The sequence below is a fragment of the Malurus melanocephalus genome, unplaced genomic scaffold (genome assembly GCF_030028575.1).
Source record: "Malurus melanocephalus ecotype Western Australia unplaced genomic scaffold, MMel_1.1 scaffold_249, whole genome shotgun sequence".
NCBI classification, from domain to species: Eukaryota; Metazoa; Chordata; class Aves; order Passeriformes; family Maluridae; genus Malurus; species Malurus melanocephalus.
This window is the reverse complement of record NW_026623481.1, coordinates 1,079,730-1,097,742: the sequence shown is the minus strand read 5'-3', so window position 1 is coordinate 1,097,742 and position 18,013 is coordinate 1,079,730. Positions and strand designations below refer to the sequence as shown.

The following is an 18,013-nucleotide window of genomic DNA, read 5'->3' as shown; positions in this document are numbered from 1 at the left end:
CCCTCATAAACCAAAAATGCTTCAGGATTTGCTCCAGCTTCTGTACTGCATTTACTTCATGGTGTAATTTTTGCAGCTTTGAAAAGAGTGTGACTTTCATGTTGAGCATATTGGAAAGGACCAACATCAGAGCTTGCAGAGGCTGATGGTAGGGAAGGTTTGCAATCCCAGGGTCTACAGCCTGGGAGACAGAGGGGGATGGGATAATTTCCCTGCTCCCAATTCCCATAAACATCCAACCACATCCCAGGCGGCAAGTCCACAGCATCATCTTTACCCTTCTCTTTCTCTCTTGCAAGAAAAAGATGAGATATAAATGTCAGAGAGATTCATAGCCTGTTTCATGCCTGGGTGGTTGGATTGTGCAGATAAGATCCAAAAGAAAGACCTATACTCCTCTTCTACTGAGCTTGACTCCTGCACATCTGGGAAAATCTGAATATATTAAAAAGAAAAATAAATTTTGAAGCACCTGGTGGCCCACAGAACAATCATTGGATTTGATGTCTCTACTACTTTAACAACCTACGTACTACTTTCTTATCCTCATTGTCTCTCACTAATCTTGAAGAACCTGTTCCTGTAGATTAAAAGATCTTGTGACTTATTCAAGATCTTTCAATGGCATTAAAATTCACTTGAAATGAGGGCTGGACAAAAGTACAGGACAAAGAAAATCTTGGACCTTTTCAAACAACTTTCCAGCTTCAGCTCACACACACGCAAAGAGAAGCTGCTGATCCCACGCCAGGAGCTCACCAGCTCTCTATAAGGGGATAATCCACAAGCAATTAAACCAGGCCAAATTTTAACTCCCCTCCTCCTCTGCTGCCTCCTTTTGCTAGCCTTGAAGCTCACGGGGCCATTTCACAGCTGTTGATCTCTCACAAAATTAATCTTTTATTATTGATGCCGGTTTCAGGTGAATTTACTGAATTCAGCATTACTGAGGGGGAAAATGACAGGACTGTGCAAAGGGGAGTGCAGATCTGCCCCACAAGTAGGGACCTGTGCTAAATCCACCTTCAACCACTCCAGAAGCTTTACCCAAAAGCGGGAACCCCTTCCCTAATGTGTGATTATCCCCTTCTCAGAAGGCCCGAGGAAAAGATTTCTATTTTTACAGCGCAACCTTGAGCCAAGCGCCGTTCCCCCCCTGCTCGCCTGGCCACAGAGATTGCAGGGGTGTTGCAACCCATCCGGGGGAATTTTCTCGCGGGGTTCTTGCTGCTTGAGCCAGCCCCGGCCGGCAGATCCAGAATTCACACACAACGAGCTCGCTCATGTCCCTGCCGTCCCGGGGCCCGGCCCGGCACCTCGGCGGCCGCGGGCTCCGCGGGGACGCGCAGGCTTTGTTGGGGATGGCTCCACGCCAGAAACTTGTTTTCCAGGCCCAGGGAAGATTTCTCCCAGAAAGATTGTCTCAGCTGAAAACTAAGGCAAAGTTTGGTCCCTCCCCTTCGGGGAGAGCCCGGCAGTGGCTGAGCCTGCGACAGCCGCGTCCTCCCGCGGGAGCAGCCGCCGCTCGCCCGGCTCCTGAGGGGACAAACTGCTCCTCTGGACAGCGGGACGGGAGCAGGGGACAGCCGGGACACCGCACAACAGGTACGTGAAACCCTACAAAGGGCAGAAAAGGGTCTGGGGAGAGCACGGGGAGGAGCAATGGTGACGTGAGGGGGATTTTAAGGAGCTGAGTAATTTCTGCGCAGTTTCAGATCTCCCACTCCCTGTGCCCAGTCCTCGAGGGATCGCGCTCCTGCGCTGCCTTCCTTCCTTCCTTCCTTGCAGCCCTTTATCCGGCCCCAAATCCCTGTGAGTCCCTGCGGAATTCACTCTGTGGGATCCTGTGAATCCTGTGGGATTCACTCGGGAATTCACTCTGCGGGATCCTGTGAATCCTGTGGGATTCACTCGGGATAAGTTGAAAGGGGTAACTGGGGACACGTCCCTTTGTGTGTGTGGACAGCATTCAAGGAAATCTTCCCCTGGGGAAAAATAACCCAGCTCTTGACACTGCTGTGTCCAGTGCAGGGATGGGAAGCAGCAATCCCGGGACGCCATAGGGAAAATTCCAACCAGATGGAAGGGGAAAATATAATTCACAGATTAAACTGTGCTGCAGGTGTCCAGCACGAGATGTGCAGACTGAGGCAGCCCCATRCTGYCCTGCTTTKAGRACTAGGKGACTTCCAGCGCTCCTTACCCACCMAAGTTTTTCTGTGAGGYTGAGGTGGACAAAGGGCAGGAGGTTTGAGTTCTCTGCCAGCACGGCATCCAGCCCCTCCAAACCCAGCATCCCGATACCTGACAGGACCCTGCACCCCAGCTGCTGCTGGAGCTGATGGGGAGAGGAGGTGGTTTTAGGATGTGGTGCCCTGGTGTGTTTTAAGCCTGAGCTCAGGTACAAGGGACAAATGGAGGATTGCAATGCCAGCCACACAGACCCGCCAGGACAGCCTGGCTGTACTTTACCCTGTGACACAACCATCCCAGCCTCTCCAGGAGCAGTGGGTGCTGGCTGCTCGGGGTAGGGAGCAGGGGTGGTGGTGCTGCCTGGTATGCACTCACCAACCCCACTGACATGTTCATAACAGCTCAGAAATTATGCTGACTTACTGCTGGGGACATGTGGGGTCCTGTAATGGGCAACTCCAGGAGGAACGGGAAATGCTCAAATCTTCATCTGTCTGTCATTAATGGCCTCCCCTTTCTCTGCCTGCTGGGAGTGAAACACTCTCTCTCTTCAAAATCAGCTGATAYGAGGGAGGAAGGGACTGTTGTGCTTGCAGAGAAAGAACAGTTCCCAGCAGGAAGGTTTCGCACCTCAAAGTCCTGCTGCATGGCCACACCAGCAAGCAATGGATCAGAAGAGTTGCTTAAATTGAGTATTTGCCTAAAATGGAGTATTTAAAAATAGGGRCAAGAGCTGGGGCTCTCAGGTAAACGCTGTCACAATGCTTAACATAATAATCTCCCAGACCCAGGGGACATTGAAATGTTTTGGCATCTGGGATAGGGACTAGAGTGTGACAAAAATGCCCTGGTGGTGAGAAATGGCTCTTTGGTTCAATCTCCAGGGTCAGATCAGTCAAGGGATGTATTTGAAACAGATTATTCAGAGCTCTGAACAGAAAAGGRGTGACACTTCCATCTGCTGTGGGGTACCTTACTGGGGCGTCCTGCAGAGATGAGCACAGGGAGGTGCCATTCAGCAAAGCTGGGAGGCCCTGGCCTAGCCCAGGACGTAGGACCATCACCCCAAATCGGGAATTGCCCAGCTCCACCTTTGCTTCTCTGAGTCTCCATTTCCTATCTTGAGAAGAGGGATGAATCATGAATCACCATCCTTCCCCAACCCCTGTGCTCATGGTGATGTGCTGTCAGTGATTTACTGAGGTCAGCACTGAGCCACACCAAAATGTCCATGTGCTGTCAGTGATTTACTGAGGTCAGCACTGAGCCACACCAAAATGGATGGAAGCAGCCTTTAAAACATGCAGCATGCTTGTTTACTGGGAAAAAAAAAAAAGTAACTTGGATCAGTGAAAAACCACACATTTGCATTTCAGTGGCAGCCTCAGCCTTTTACACTCTGCAGCACAAAGGGCGTCAGTGTGTGAAGGACTTTSCTTCAGCTCCCCCTGCATTCCTCAGGCTCAGCTTTCCTGCTTTGGCAGCCTTCAAATAAAGGAAAAGCCAAGGTCAAGAGAGAAAAAAAAAAAGGGGAAAAAAAAAGGAGAAAAAATTAAAAGGAAAAAAACACCCTCAAACCTAAAACCATAGGCCTTGGTAAAACCTCCTTTCCTCCTGCCCACTAAGTGAGAGCTCCTGCCTGGAAACTACTCGTTGTTTTCCAGTGGCTTTCACACTTCCCACTCTCCTGCAACCCCTTCCTCTCTTGCTGGAGAACCTGGCACCCCTGCATAGCCCAGCTGCTGGGATGGGCACTCGTGACCAAGTTTTGTCAGTGACCTGGTTTTGTCAGGCATGGAGAGAGTCTGCCCCATCACCAGCACCAGCATCCTCTGCCCTGCACCAGCAGCTTCCCACAAGGTTCATGGAGAYGTTGGGCCACGTGAGAAACATCAAGTTCACTTCAGAAGGTGCAGGGAAAAGCAGTGACACCCATCCTGCCACTCCCACGTGCTGCAAGTTCCCAGAGCACTGGAGCRGAGAGTTTGAAGGATCTGGCCCAAAAAAAAGCAATGTTGAATCAAATTCTCACACCAGTTCACACAGGCCCATGGAAGCTGTGCCAATTTGTACTGACATTGGATCAGAGCTGGAATTTCACAAAAGGCTCCATGTTTATCCAGGGGTTGGGAAAGGCTGTCAGAGCTGCTTCCTGTGCCCTTTCAATCCCGGGTCTGGTACCGCTGCGGGAACCACCCAGCAGCGGCCACAGTGTGTCAGCTCTGGAAAACAAACCAACCCAGGAGCTTAAGGCACCATGGAACACGAGGAAGCCATCATTTCCCTGGCTGTAATCAGCAGCAGGGACTGCATCCCTCGGTGTGCTCCTGAAACTCCCATTTTACCTGTTTTTATCACACTTGGAATGGACCCAGCCCTGGTCAGGGGCATGTGAGGACTCCAGTTGCTAAAAACTGAGGAGCAGGACACTCATCTCAGGTCTCAGCTGCTGTACAGCCAGCGCAGCTGTGAAATTCCAGACTTAAAACACACACAGACACAGCCTGATTTCTCAGAGAACACAAGAATTTGATTTCCAGTACCACAGGAGGAGAGCAGGGGTGATGGATGCTGTTATCCCACATATTTCTAGGGGAATCAATTCCCACTGCTTAACTTAGCAGCCTAGAGTCATTTATCTTCTGCTGCAGATGCTGAAGGGGCACAGATGAACGATGAAAAGTTGTTTTAACAGAAAAAGAATGGGCTGATGATGTAAACTACTGAGGCTGGCAGGCTGGAGGTTTGACATTTTCTGCAGCTCCTCCAACAGCTGGACACAGTGGGCAGAACAGCAGTTTAGCATCTCAGTAGTAAAATGCCCTGCAGACACTGTGCTGTTATTTAAAATCCCCCAAAAGAGTAAAGCACAGCAAAAGCACCACTTTTACCTGCACCTGAATTAGACATCTTCTAAATTTCCCAAGAAATAATGGCATTGTTCTAGAGGAAAGCTAAGAAAAGTGTTTAAAAGTCATGGTTCAGGTGTGAAACTGTTTTCAATTTGCATTTCTTATCAAAAGCAAGGTGTACACCTTGAGAAAAAGATTGTTAAGGTGTTGTTAAGGTGATGATTGAAATAAATTCAAGTACAAACCACAGTAGTAGGCAAAGGGTTTTATCCACCTGCTTAGTGTCCTTTTCTAAATATCTATTATTGCTTTAATAATTAATGTTCTGCTTAATACAGCTGGCTTATGAGATGGGGAGAAATGTAAACATTTTGTTTGCTTTTTAAAGGCAGCCATAATATCTGATGACAGGCTGTGGTCACACAATACCTTCAAAACATACCTTACCTGAACGCTTTTCCTGTTCAAAAAGCATCCAAATTAAACCACGTTAAAGCATCCAAATCCAGAGTTTTGGCAGCAGCTGAACTTCAGCTCTTCAGATTTGGGCTGGACAGTCACAGTTCTGCTCCTAAACCTACTCCCMAATCCTTTGATAGCTCTTGATAAAGGAGCATTCCTGGCAAAAAACATTTTAAAACTCACTAATAGCCTTGTAGCTATTTAAAAAATCCCTTATACAAGTTACATAGAAAGATTACATCAGTTAAATAAAAACCTAAATTAAAAAGAAGAAAAAGTTCTGGAAGGTGGCAAACAGGGCTTAYGATAACATTTAAAAATCAGAATAAACTCAGAGAAACTGTATCATAAAATACTCCACACATTTCTTCACCAACTAAAAAAGCCCAAGTTTTATTTTCRTTTTTCTGYTTKTTTTTTTTTTTATCAAAGGGGAACAAAGTTCCCAACAGCCTCTGACTAATGTGCTAAATGCAAAAGTTCTCCCAAWTCTGCAGTTATGCTTAGATCAGCTTTTGCTCCAACACCTCCCCAGATAGATCCTGTTCTGTAAATAATTGTCAGCTGGAACCCCACACAGCAAAGACACTGAACTCAAAGCATCAAACTTCTCTTCACAACTTCACATGAAAGTAGAGTTGGTGTTTTTGGTATTTTTTAAAATTCTGCTTTTGGCTAAAACTTTTAACAGTTCCAGATATGCAGTATTTGGCCTCATTGTTTACTGCTGACCYCCAAGAATCCCTGCATTCCCTCCTTGTCCCTTGATATCATGGGAAAACCCTTCCAGAAGCAAGTCTGTGCATCCAACAGGCAAAGGAAGATTCAGGACAACTTCTTGGAAAAAGAGCAGCGAAGCTGCCAAATGCAGTCTTAAAACWGCCACTTGGCTTGGCTTAAAACACCTTCCAGCAGCTGCTGTTGAGCTGCCAAGCACTTAAACCCGACCACTTCTTATCTTTTGACTGGGCAGACTTTTCCAGGCACTTTTGCTTTAGGGGATGTAAGGACAACAGAGATGCACTTTAAGGTTGATGGAGCTGGGCACACCAGGGATGGTGATGAAGCTGAGCTGCTGGGCTGATGAAGCTGGGAATGTCAAGGATGATGATGGTGCTGGGCACACCAAGGATGATGGGGCAGCTGGGTCACCGGATGAATTCTCAAAGCAGTGGATGTGTAATGGAATTTCCTTCCTCTGCATGGATGAACGGAACTATCAGCTGCAAAAGGCAGCCAGGAGCAGGGCAATCCGACACTGGACAGAGTTTCCTTCAGGCTCCCTTTGCAGGCGTGTCTGGAAGGGATGGCTGCACACAGCCGATGGTGGCACCGCCGTGGTTTGACTGGTCTGTGTGTCCTGGGGCAGAGCAGCCGGGCAGGCAGGGCAGCCCTTACGCCGCCAGGTCGAAGTCGTCGCGCTCCTGGTTGTAGTCGAGCACCTTCTGCCGCAGGCGTGAGGCGTCCACCCAGGTGATGAAATCCTCGACGGCGCGGGGCACCAGGAGCGCGGGGTCCGTCACCACCTCGGGCCCCACACGGACGTGGCCCTGCTCCACGAAGGTGACGGCGTGGCGCAGGTTCTGCGCCATGCGCAGCTTCACCAGCAGGCAGGGCAGGCGGCGGCGGCAGAARGCGGCGGCCGAGAGGCTCTCGCACACGGCCAGCGACTGCCGGCTGTTGACCAGCCCCAGCCCGTACAGCTTCTCCAGCAGCGCGGCGGCGCAGCGGGCGCGGAAGGCGGCGCTGGCCGGGCCCAGGTCGCGGAGTTTCCGCGCCAGGACGCGCACGGAGCGGGCCAGGGCYTTGTACTGCGCGTAGTCCTCCCGCCGGCCCAGGCGGTACCGCCGCAGCGCCCGCACCTCCGCAAGGTTCCCGCCCGACGCCTCCCAGTTCACCAGGTCCAACCGCCGCAGCAGCTTCTGCTCATGGTACTTCAGCTTCCGCACCATCTTGGCAGCACCGGGATCGGCCGCGCCGCCGCCTGTGAGGGACCTTTCCGGGGCGGGGCGGCTGTTCCGGGGAGGAGCCGTCGTGACACCGCGCCGGGAGTCCCGCCCCGGGAGTGCTKCCCCGGCAGGCCCGCCCCGGGGAGCGGGGCCGAGCGCTGGGGTACCGGGATGAGGACGGTCCCGCGTCTCCTTCCCCGAGGAGAAGGCGGCAGATAGAGCCCGGCCCGGGATGCGGCTGTTTCCCCCCGCACTGTGCGCATCGCCGGGACCAGCCCGGCGCGGAGGGGTCACCCCAGGTACGGCCACACCGCCCCGACACCCGCTCCGGCTCGGCCAACCCGACCTTGTCTCGCCAAAGGCCGAACYCGGGATTCGTCATTCCTCCTGGAAAAATGGCTGCGGCGTTGTGTTTCTCCGTGACACCCCGCTCCCCCTGATGCACAGGCCGGTTTTCCTTGAGGAGCAGCAGAATCCTCCCTCTGTGCGGTTCGTAGCACCACAGACCTCCCGAGTGCCGCCGCGGCATCGCCAGCCTAAGGTTTCATCCCACTTTTCTGTAAGTGCACGGTGCTGTCTCTTCCTTGGGAKTCAGGATACAACAAGGAAAATCCCCAGTAGAACAGGTCAGGTTGGCAATTCGGGATTTCTCTGATTCTCACGAACAGATTTCTGTAGYGGCTCAATCTTGATTTTTCTAATTCCGAACCTTCAGCGTGCTGGGTTTGTTTCAGGGAGGGTGATCTGGTCACGGAGGCCATGGTGGTCTCTTGATTTGCTTTGTGTTCTTCCCCAGGTTTGTCGGTGAAGGCATCAATGGAAATGTGGAGCAGCAGCAGCACTGAGAAGTTTTACAGGATCCCTGAAGGAAAGGGACCACACTCAGTTGGATGTACAGACCTGATGACAGAAGATGCAGCTGAGGTAAAGCTCTTGATTTGTTCTCTGTTGGATTTAAGCCACAATGTTAGTGRAACAACCAGCTGCAGTTTTACAGATGAATCAAACAGAAGGTCTCATYTGTGTGCTCCACACTGACACTCACACCTGAGCTTTCCATCCTCTCCGTCCTGGTGTAGGATGTGTACTGGACAAGCCTTCCCCATGGCCAGTTCCTCCCTCCTTCTAATATCCTTGCCTTTCTGACTCTCCCACGCAAGATACTGCAGAGAAACTGTGTCCTCCTGGGGGTTCATCCCATTCACTCCACAGCCTCCTCCTGCGCTGGGCTCCTGAGATTCCGTACGCAGTTTCTGTGACTGTAGCTGTTCTCATCACAAAGATCCCAACAGGATTTGGCAAGGTTGGGAGATGAAGGTATTCAGGGTTGGGATAGAAATCTATGCAGTGTTTCAGCTGCAGGATAAAAGATGAGATGTCTTCTTGAGATTTTGTCTCTCTGAAGAGAACAACATGTCAATTCTGCAAGAGGTTACCACAGTGAGAAGCCACAATAACAAGATATAGACAGTAACCAGGCAAGTAATGAGCTTGCTTTTGAGTTTTCATTTCCTCTTGCCTTTGAGAGAATACACCTGYGTTTACACTGTGATTTTACTCCTCAGACTAGCCAGCTATAGTGGAATTTGTGATCAGTTTGTAATGGTTCATATGTTTTCYTTCASTGAGCTTACTCTCTATCAGCATGGAGCAGTGATTAGTTTCTCTTTGCATTAGCCTGTGTGGGTTTTTTTACATAAGCATTATGAACAATGCAGATGGCTCAGGCATAGATAACAAACCTCTTCCCCTTTCTGGTAAACAGTTAAGTCAGTGGGGAGGTTCACTGGGACTATTCGGAGGTCAAGTTAATATTGCTAMCAAAGTGGAGGAAAGTTCTACCATAATGGTCTCTGTGTCAAAGGTTGATTTAAGTGTGATAAGTGAATAGAAATAAGCTTCATTAAACAAACTTTTGGTTAACTGATCAATTATTGTTCAAGAAATCAGGCTTTATTTCAAAGCTCATGTTTATTTTGGCCCTAACTTTAACTTGCTAAACCAAAAGTACAGTTGGAGCAAGACAGTTGATTTGAATACTGTGTTGCAAATTCCTTTGAAACCAGGAAGTAAGAATGCAAATTGCACACAGTTCATCTGCTGGGAGGTCTGCCTTGGGGTGTGCATTGGTGTATTGCTGCTGTGAAGGAAAGACTGACGAGGGGGTGTGGAGGGTTCCTGTGAGTGTGGAAAGCTTTCCTGGGAGACCTGAAGTGCACACAGCAAGAGATTTGAACTGGTGGTGAGAAGCAGAGGCAGATGAAACACAGGTTAACAAACYTGTGTTAGCAAGATGGACCAGGAGTGACTTACAAACATCTTGATGAGGAGGAAGAGCAATATATTGTGCTCCCTTGCTRTGCAGCTGCCCAAGAGCTTTGCTGACAGCCTCTGCTCAGTTTAGGCAGTTTAGGCAGGAGCACTACAGCCACATTAGAGAGCCTTCTCTTGTCCTGGCTGAACAGCCGAAAATCTCTGAGCCTCATCTTCAGTCAGCCCTATAAAACATAACCAAATGCATCACCAAACCATTCCCAGTGCGGAAGATGGAAGAAAAGATCCAGCAAGATGATGTATGGARTAAATAGGTAGTGAGTGTTTGTAATAATTAACTTAAGTTATGCCTCCTAAGTAAAGGAGGCATTTCTGATAAGCCCTAGGCTAACCTAGAGGAGGTGATGTGTATCTCCACCTGTGATGATGTGTATCTCATGCTACTTTAAATACATTGTAGGGACAGAAAGATTGTGACACAGGCTTGGCATCAAAGCCTGTATATGATAATAATTTTCTCATGATAATTTCTCATAATTCTCTTGAGCTGCATTCTTACATCTGAAACCCTTTCTATAAATATTTTATCTTCCATTTTCTCTGCCATATATAAATAAATACCAACAGTCCTTTTTTTTTTCACTTTTCCTAATCCCAGGGAAGCTTCTTGCGCCTGTATTATCCAGCATGTGATGCCACAGACATCGAAGAGGCACGATGGATTCCAGACAARGAATACTATCAGGGACTCTCTGACTTCCTGAATATGTACCGAGTTGTAGGAGAAAGGCTTTTCCATTACTACGTTGGTAAGACTGGTTCTGGTTTTGTTCCTTGCCTGTCGCTGCCTCAGTGCTTCATGAGCAGGGTGTTGCTGCTGCAGGGCTGAAAAAAACAGTTTTTAGCAAAGAAGTGTGTTTTCGAGAGATGGATTTGTGTAATGAGGCTCAGTGCTGAGTGGGACCCAGTTCTCAGGCAGGCCCTGACTGCCGTGGATAGGAGTGCCTGGACAGTTTGCWCTAGGTAAGCTGCACCTGTGTGTTGGGAGTTAAATCCCACAGGGAAACATGCAAAGATATAAAAGTYAGAGAGATCCTAAGGTCTGAATACTAGCAAAACCTGGATGCTTGACTGTTAGGGTTTGAGATATGTAGACCTTGTGCCAGGTTGTGGATGGGAGGAGGAGATGGAGAATATCTTCTGCCAAGTAGAAAGTGTTTTCAGAATCAGATCCATATTTGAGTTCTGTATTTTAAGGATAAGACTTGGTACCTTATCTTTAGATGATTGCTCTGAAATCAGTGGTGACCACATTCTTGGGATCTCTCCCACAGGAACAAATGTTTTCTCTCATTTCAGTAGTAATGACATACACTTCCATTTTTATCTAGGTTCAGTGACCTGTCCTGCAAARTCAAATGCTGCTTTTAAGCCAGGAGAAAAATACCCACTTCTCATTTTCTCACATGGACTTGGAGCTTTTCGGTAATTTTGCAGTTTGTTGACAAACTGGTTTTTGTTGTCTATGGAGACAGCAGCCTCCACGGGTGGTTYTGAACAGATTTTCAGTAGGGGGTGAGATCCTTCTGGAGCTGAAAYAGATTTGAAGAACAGGCTGCTGTGTGTCATTATGCCTCCACTGAAACAACAGCAGGGTTGGTGTATGGTTGTTCACAACARCCATAATAAAACAGGCTGGGTTGGWAGRGGCCTTAAAAATCATCTCTGCTGTGGACAGGGACACCTTCCACTAGACCAAGTGCTCAATGCTCCATTTGTGTTTTCCCTTTGTATGATGGAGGTGAAGGTATTTAGCAACCCATAAGCACATTGTGAAGATTAGCTGGTTGATTTTTGGAGATGCAAAGTGCTGTGTGTGCTACTTATTAAAAATCAGTAGCATTTTCTCTTCTGAATAGACARTAAAACAGTACCAAGGTTTTGTGAACAGGCTTTGGTGCCTGGCATACAAAAACCTGCTCTGCTGGGTAGCAAATTCAGAAGAAATATTGAATGTGGACTATGGCATACCTAGGGTGGTCAGCATTTAAAGAGCAGTGGAATTGAAAGAATGACATCTCACCAGAGTGTGGTTTTTGTTGCAGGACAATTTATTCTGCTATTTGCATTGAGATGGCTTCTCAGGGCTTTATAGTGGCTGCTGTGGAGCACAGGTGAGTATGCTGCACATTTGGGAATTCTGATGGAAAAAAACTTTCTCACAATGAACTGAGTGTTATTTATTCTAAAGGAGAACTTTTGGATTTTTGTTAAGAAGAAAAACTAACATCTCTTTTGTTTAGAATGCCTGCCCACACTGCCCACAGCTCAACTCTTCTCTAAMAAAGAGAATTTTGCTTAGATAAGTGCTAGAATGAAAAGTCTTTGATTAGATATCATTTGTCATTCTTCAGTTACGCTACTTATCTCTCTCTTATTATTAGAATATAAAGAAGGTGGAGAACGTAAAGGAGGTGGGAATTTTGGTGGGGTTATTGCATGATGTAGAAAGTCAGTGTACACTGCAGTAGTGCTGGTTGATAATTGCATCTCTTCAGACAGGTGAAATTCTAAAATTTGTGCTGTCTTCATCTCAAACCAAATGGAATGAATACTGAGAAATAATCTCCTCTTGATATTACAGAGATGAATCTGCATCAGCAACRTATTTTTGTAAGAGAAGGTCCGTTTCTGAGTCACAGGAAGAGWCTACACCTAACATGGAGAAGGAGTGGATCTACTACAGGAAACTGAAAACTGGAGAGGAGGAGCGTTGTTTGCGCCATAAGCAGGTGCTTGGGCTGGGTCTGTGCTCTGGAAGTGTGGCAGCAGTGCTGTGTTTAGGACTGGCACTCTCTCCCTTTGGCCAGGGGAGTGGAGCAGTCTTCTGCCATGGCTCAGAGATRTATAAAAATGGATTAAGTCCTATTTCTCTGAAGGTGGAAAAGCCAAGAGCAGCTTTCTTCAGAGCATGAACTGCTTCCTCAACAAGGCTTTTTCTTCAAGTTGCATTCTTGACTGAGTCATTTGTTTCTCCCCGGGTTCCACTCAACTTTCTGTTTCTTCTYTGTGTCTTCCTACTTCTACTGCCCAGCCCAGCCTAAAAGTGACACACAGCTGAGCTCAAGTGTTTGCGTGGCCCTAGGCTTGCTTTAGCTTTCATTTACTGTTCCATAGCAAGATGAGTCATGGCTGTTCTGATTGGCATGTTTGCTTTATAGTCTGTACCACACTTGAAGGTGTTTTTTAGCAATGTAAACAGTGCAGCCTGTAATAAGGAGTATTCATGCTAGATGTGATGTAGCCATACTGACAAGCTTCTCCAAGCATAGACTTGACCTTTAAAATATGGGAGTGTTTTTTTCCAGCTAACGAAAACACAGCCAGGGAGGTGCTTTTCTTTATCTCCCTGGGCCATACAGAGAACAGTACAAGAGTCATTTCCTGTATGTGTACAATGTCCTACTTGTGAGTGTCAATGTGTAATGTCTGAGCTTGGAAATAACCTCCAGAACCCATTGTCTGCAAATTTCACAAGTAGAGAAGTCAGGGGATTGGGATTTATTTGAAATTTAGTGATGCGCAGACATCTTGCTGGCTGTCTACACACAGTGGTTCCCAAGATCACTACTGTTATTAGGTTCTTCTTGAGGTTTTTCTTTTATTGAAATATCAGTTAAAAGTTGTTCTTATATGGAACAATGAAAACCTTTATTTTCAACAGCTTCACYACAGTTTTCAAGGATGAGTATATATAAAAAACAGGACAGGCTTCTTCACTGTTTCTTAATTTGGGTTTTTCCAGTGTAAAGACAGTATCAAGGCTATTGTCTTGGGGCAAAGACAGTATCAAGGCTATAGAGATGGGGCAAGTGATGGAATGACATTCCATCTAAGTGTGCCTGAGGAGCAGCAGCGAGTCAGCCTTCCTTGAAGTTGTATAACTTCAGCCTTTGCACATCCCAACAACCCCTTTTCTTAAGCAGTGACAGGACAAATGAGCTGAAGGCCTTTGGTGCATGTTACAGGGATAAATTCCTGTGTGCAGAGGTTCTACATGAGAACTTCAGCTCTCTATACTGCCAAAAATCAATTTTGTTTGTCAGATGGCTCCATTCTGCAGTTGAGAATAATTGGTACTGTATCAGACAGGGGGAGAAAAAAACAGTAAGTTCTGTGACCAAGGGACTATCAAGCCTGGCAGACATCTGATGATTYCTTCCACTGCTCTGCCTCAATCTCTCTTTCTCCCCAGGTGCAGCAAAGAGCACAGGAGTGTATCAAAGCTCTCAATCTCATTCTTAAAATCAATTCGGGAGAGGAAATAACRAATGTACTACATTCAGACTTCAACTGGAACAGCCTAAAGGTGAGTGAAAGGTGGCAGCTAYATTTTGTTAAACTAATCATGCTTTYAGTTTCCCCCTTCCATTGCTAAACTGGTTCCTGTAATGTATTCTGAAGATCATATTGTAGATCTATGAACATATTCTCAGGTCATCTCAAGCTGGATAAATAGTAAYGGAGCTGAAATTATGCTCTTCCTACTTCAATAATTATTCCCTTTAAAAAAGTAAGTTTGGGAAAGAAASTCTCTTACAGCACCTGGATTTTTTTGACAGGATTCTGTTGATACTAGCAGAATAGCTGTGATGGGACACTCTTTTGGTGGTGCTACAGTTATTGAGAGTCTCAGCAAAGAAATAAGATTCAGGTAAGCATGAAAAACAAGGCCAGAGACATTTGGCACTTGAGAGGTCTGGAGCAGGGCACTTTACCTAGGATCCCACAACTACTGATTAGCTGCTGGAGAAAAGTTTTGTTTGGCACGTCTTGCTTTCTCCAGCCATGCTTCTCCCAAGTGTGGGGATGTGGTGGAACATAATAGCTGCAACTTATATCATGGTACTGTGGGACCCTGCAGTCCAGCTGTGCCTGGCAATGGAGACCAAAAAATGCAAGAATGGACTAATTCTCTTCCCCCACAGTAGAGATAATTCTGAAACAAAATGATTAAATAATCTGTTCAGTATCAGAGAGCGTTTCTCTTTGCCATATCTCATGCAACTCAAAACATGCTCAGAACTTGTAAGCTTCCTGCTTCTGTGCAAATATCCACATATTTTTGGCAGGTGTGGCATTGCCCTCGACGTATGGATGCTTCCTGTAGGTGATGACATTTACCARAACAGTGTCCAGCAACCACTGCTTTTTATCAACTCTGAAAARTTCCAGTGGGCCGAGAACATCTTAAAGATTAAGAAGCTTATCTCCAATGACACAAACAAGAAAATGATCACTATCAAGTGAGTGCCCCCATCAGTTATTTTGGTAGTTGAAGCTCTTGTTGGAGCTGTGCAGTTACATGTAACTGCAGAAAGACAGTCCCTAGAGCACAAGTTGGAGGARGAGCTGTGGGAGCTGGGGRTGTTTAGCCTGGAGAAAAGGAGGCTCAGGGGGACCTCCTTGCTCTCTACAAGGCCTTGACAGGAGGRTGGAGCTGGGAGGGAGGGGGCATCAATCTCCTTTCCCAGGCCTCAAGTCCTAGTAGGGGCTCTTCAGATTGGATATTAGGAAATATTTCTTCAGTCAAAGGGTTTTCAARGCATTGGAGCAGCAGGCTGCACAGGGAAGTGGGGGARTCACCATCCMTAGAGATGTTTAAAAGACACATAGATGTGGCACTGAGGAACATGGTTTAGAGGTGGAATGGCAGTGTTGGGTTAACAGTTAAGATTTGWTAATCTTAAAGGTCTTTTCCAGCCTAAATGATCCTRTGACTGTCTCTTCTCAYGGCACAGGTTTTCACTGCATGCTTAAATTAGCCATACATCCTCCCTAGTGGGRACACACCTCTCCAAGCAGCCAGTAACCCCAAGTTTAAGATACTCCAAGGTGTGCATTCCAGCCCTGGGGCACAGGTTTTGTGCTGAGCTTCATGTTGAGCCTGCATTTGAACACCTGAAACAGCCTTCTGAGGGCAGTTCTGCAGCCRGGGGAGGGATGGCTCTGTCCTGCACCACAGAGCAGACACATCAAAATCAAGTTGCTTTGCAAGCCAGTTCTTTACTGCTGGTGCAGTTACAATGACTTAGAGTGAGCATCTACAAACCTTCCTCCCCCTTCTGTGGTTAGGGCAGAATTTCCTGCTAATCTTGCATGCTCATGAGATTAACCTGTTTTATCTTCTGCTAAAGACAGCAACAAGACATGTGACTGAAGTCTGTGTATCTTTTAATCAGGCAATTTAATGCATTCTCATAAGCCTGTTGATCATTTTTCTTTGCAGGGGGTCAGTACATCAGAGCTTTCCTGATTTCACCTTTGTGAGCGGAGGAATCATTGCAAGATTCTTCAAATTRAAGGGAGAAATAGATCCAAATGAAGCTATTGATATCAGCAATCATGCTTCATTAGCCTTCCTACAGAAGCATCTGAGTAAGTATCCATTATACCAAAGTATGAAGTTAATTAATATTTAATTCCTGTGAAGCTTTTTATATAACCATTCCATTTGTATGGTTAAACAGAATCAAGATAAAATCAAGATCAAAGTAAGTGTCAGTGGAAAAAAATAAGTCAGAGTTTTTTCTAGAGGTTTGTCAGTTGTTTTTGTACTGCTAGCTAGCACCTCAGAGGAAAACCACTGGCATTTTGTTCTGGTACAAAAAAATTTGAAGTATCGTTTTTTTCCTCCTTAAAATATTTTCCTCCCCTACTTGGCCTAGTTGTTTTCATTATTCAGTGTAGTTTTACAAAAAGCTGTTTATTTAACTCATGGCCACTTGGGTTTTCTTTCCCCCATCTTAAGGTCTTAAGAAAGATTTTGATCAGTGGGATTCTCTTGTGGATGGCGTAGGACCCAATGTTATTCCTGGAACCAATATTGACACWTCTCCAGCTGAACCAGAATAAGGAATATGAAGAAGTATTGAAAATGCCATGGACATCAGGACATTAATGTTGGCCAGACATTGCTCAGAGATGTGGTGACCTACAAAACTTCCGGGGTGTGGAACAGAAAAAAAAAAAGACAAGGCATTATGTTGTTAAATAATCATAAAAACAGAGGTTTCTGTTCAAATGAGTTAGTGGTATGCTCTGAAATACTGCAACAAGGTAACTTCTGCTTTGTAGGCTTGGGGGAAATCACTTAATAATTTAACTGATCTTTCTTGTTTTGACTTGAGTCAAGTTTGYAGAGACAGAGTGAGCTCTAAGGAACTCAGCTAGAGGTTGGTTTACCAAGCTTTGTATCAGTTTGCATCCAGCAAGCCTTTATTGCAGTGTAAGGAAGAAACAAAAAAACCCCAAACCACCACTTTTCTGCTTAGATACTAAGTATTTCAGCTGTGCTCTGACAACAGTTGGGAGATAGGGCAAGTTTTTGCTCCTTCTAGTCAGAGATGCCTGTGGAGGGTAATCTCCAAAACTCTGTCAGTTATAAAATTAGTCACGGTAAAAGCTACAGGAAAGAGTTCGGCTGACAGCAGAGAAAGTTTAGACACATGACTCCTCACAGAGGCTTAATCCACTTAAATCTAAGATGTGTTTAGTGCCATACCTAGAGGATGATGTTTCTATCCCAAAAGCTTCTGAATGGGTCACTAGTGTTGTAGCAACTGTAATTGCCCTTGGGCAAAGCTCCAGCAGCTCCTGCCTTATCAATGCCTGTGTCACCACGGTCCACAGACTGCAGGTGAAATTACAAATGTGGCACTTGTACAGCTCCCTTTACATGGTCTTTATTAGCACTGCTTCATCTTCTGAGGTCTCTCCTGGCAGTAAACACTCTCCAGATTCTCACCTTTGTCCAGGTATTCACAATGGTCTTGAGGTGATAGACGAAGCAGTTGGCTCCCACTGACAAACAGACAGCAATGCTAGTACCTGGGCAAAGATTGTCAGCAGCCATCTAGCTGGCCTTGTCTAAGACTCTCACTTTTGGATCAGAACTGTCTGAAGCTGCTCCATGAAAGGGTCTTCTAAATCATATTCATTTCAAAATCAGCTTACAAACAAAAGCACTGAAGCGAACAGAAATGAAGAAATTAACAGTGTAATTAAATCTTTTACATAATCTGTGATCTTAAAATGAGATTGCAATAACAACTAAGGTCTGTCTTTCAGAATTTAATTAAATTCTCCTCAGCCTACTGCCGTGTATTGTCTCTATTAAGCAAATAAACATGTGTTTGTCTTACTGAGTCAGCACTAACACTTGGGATCTACTGTGAGATTCACAATCAGCCAGCCTGAGTTCCTAAAACCTTATTTCAACAC

General features: G+C 46.3%; 2 protein-coding genes across 4 annotated transcripts; one reads left to right on the top strand and one right to left on the bottom strand.

The window, feature by feature from the left end:
* The first annotated feature begins 1,230 nt into the window (after positions 1-1,230).
* On the top strand, positions 1,231-16,719 carry PLA2G7 (phospholipase A2 group VII). Of its 3 annotated transcripts, none has more exons than XM_057375432.1 (11): positions 1,231-1,605; positions 8,253-8,380; positions 10,389-10,539; positions 11,122-11,215; positions 11,836-11,904; positions 12,375-12,522; positions 13,986-14,099; positions 14,353-14,444; positions 14,863-15,036; positions 16,020-16,168; positions 16,542-16,719. In XM_057375432.1, exons 1-11 carry the CDS (start codon positions 1,284-1,286, stop codon positions 16,643-16,645), a joined length of 1,545 nt encoding a protein of 514 aa, XP_057231415.1. In that variant the 5' UTR covers positions 1,231-1,283; the 3' UTR covers positions 16,646-16,719. The 3 variants fall into 3 exon arrangements, with proteins under 3 accessions (XP_057231415.1, XP_057231414.1, XP_057231416.1); XM_057375431.1 differs by lacking the exon at positions 1,231-1,605 and adding an exon at positions 7,545-8,082; XM_057375433.1 differs by lacking the exon at positions 1,231-1,605 and adding an exon at positions 7,547-7,755.
* IMP3 (IMP U3 small nucleolar ribonucleoprotein 3) lies at positions 5,534-7,539 on the bottom strand. The gene has a single exon (XM_057375434.1). It carries the CDS (start codon positions 7,457-7,459, stop codon positions 6,902-6,904), a length of 558 nt encoding a protein of 185 aa, XP_057231417.1. The 5' UTR covers positions 7,460-7,539; the 3' UTR covers positions 5,534-6,901.
* Positions 16,720-18,013: the final 1,294 nt, after the last annotated feature.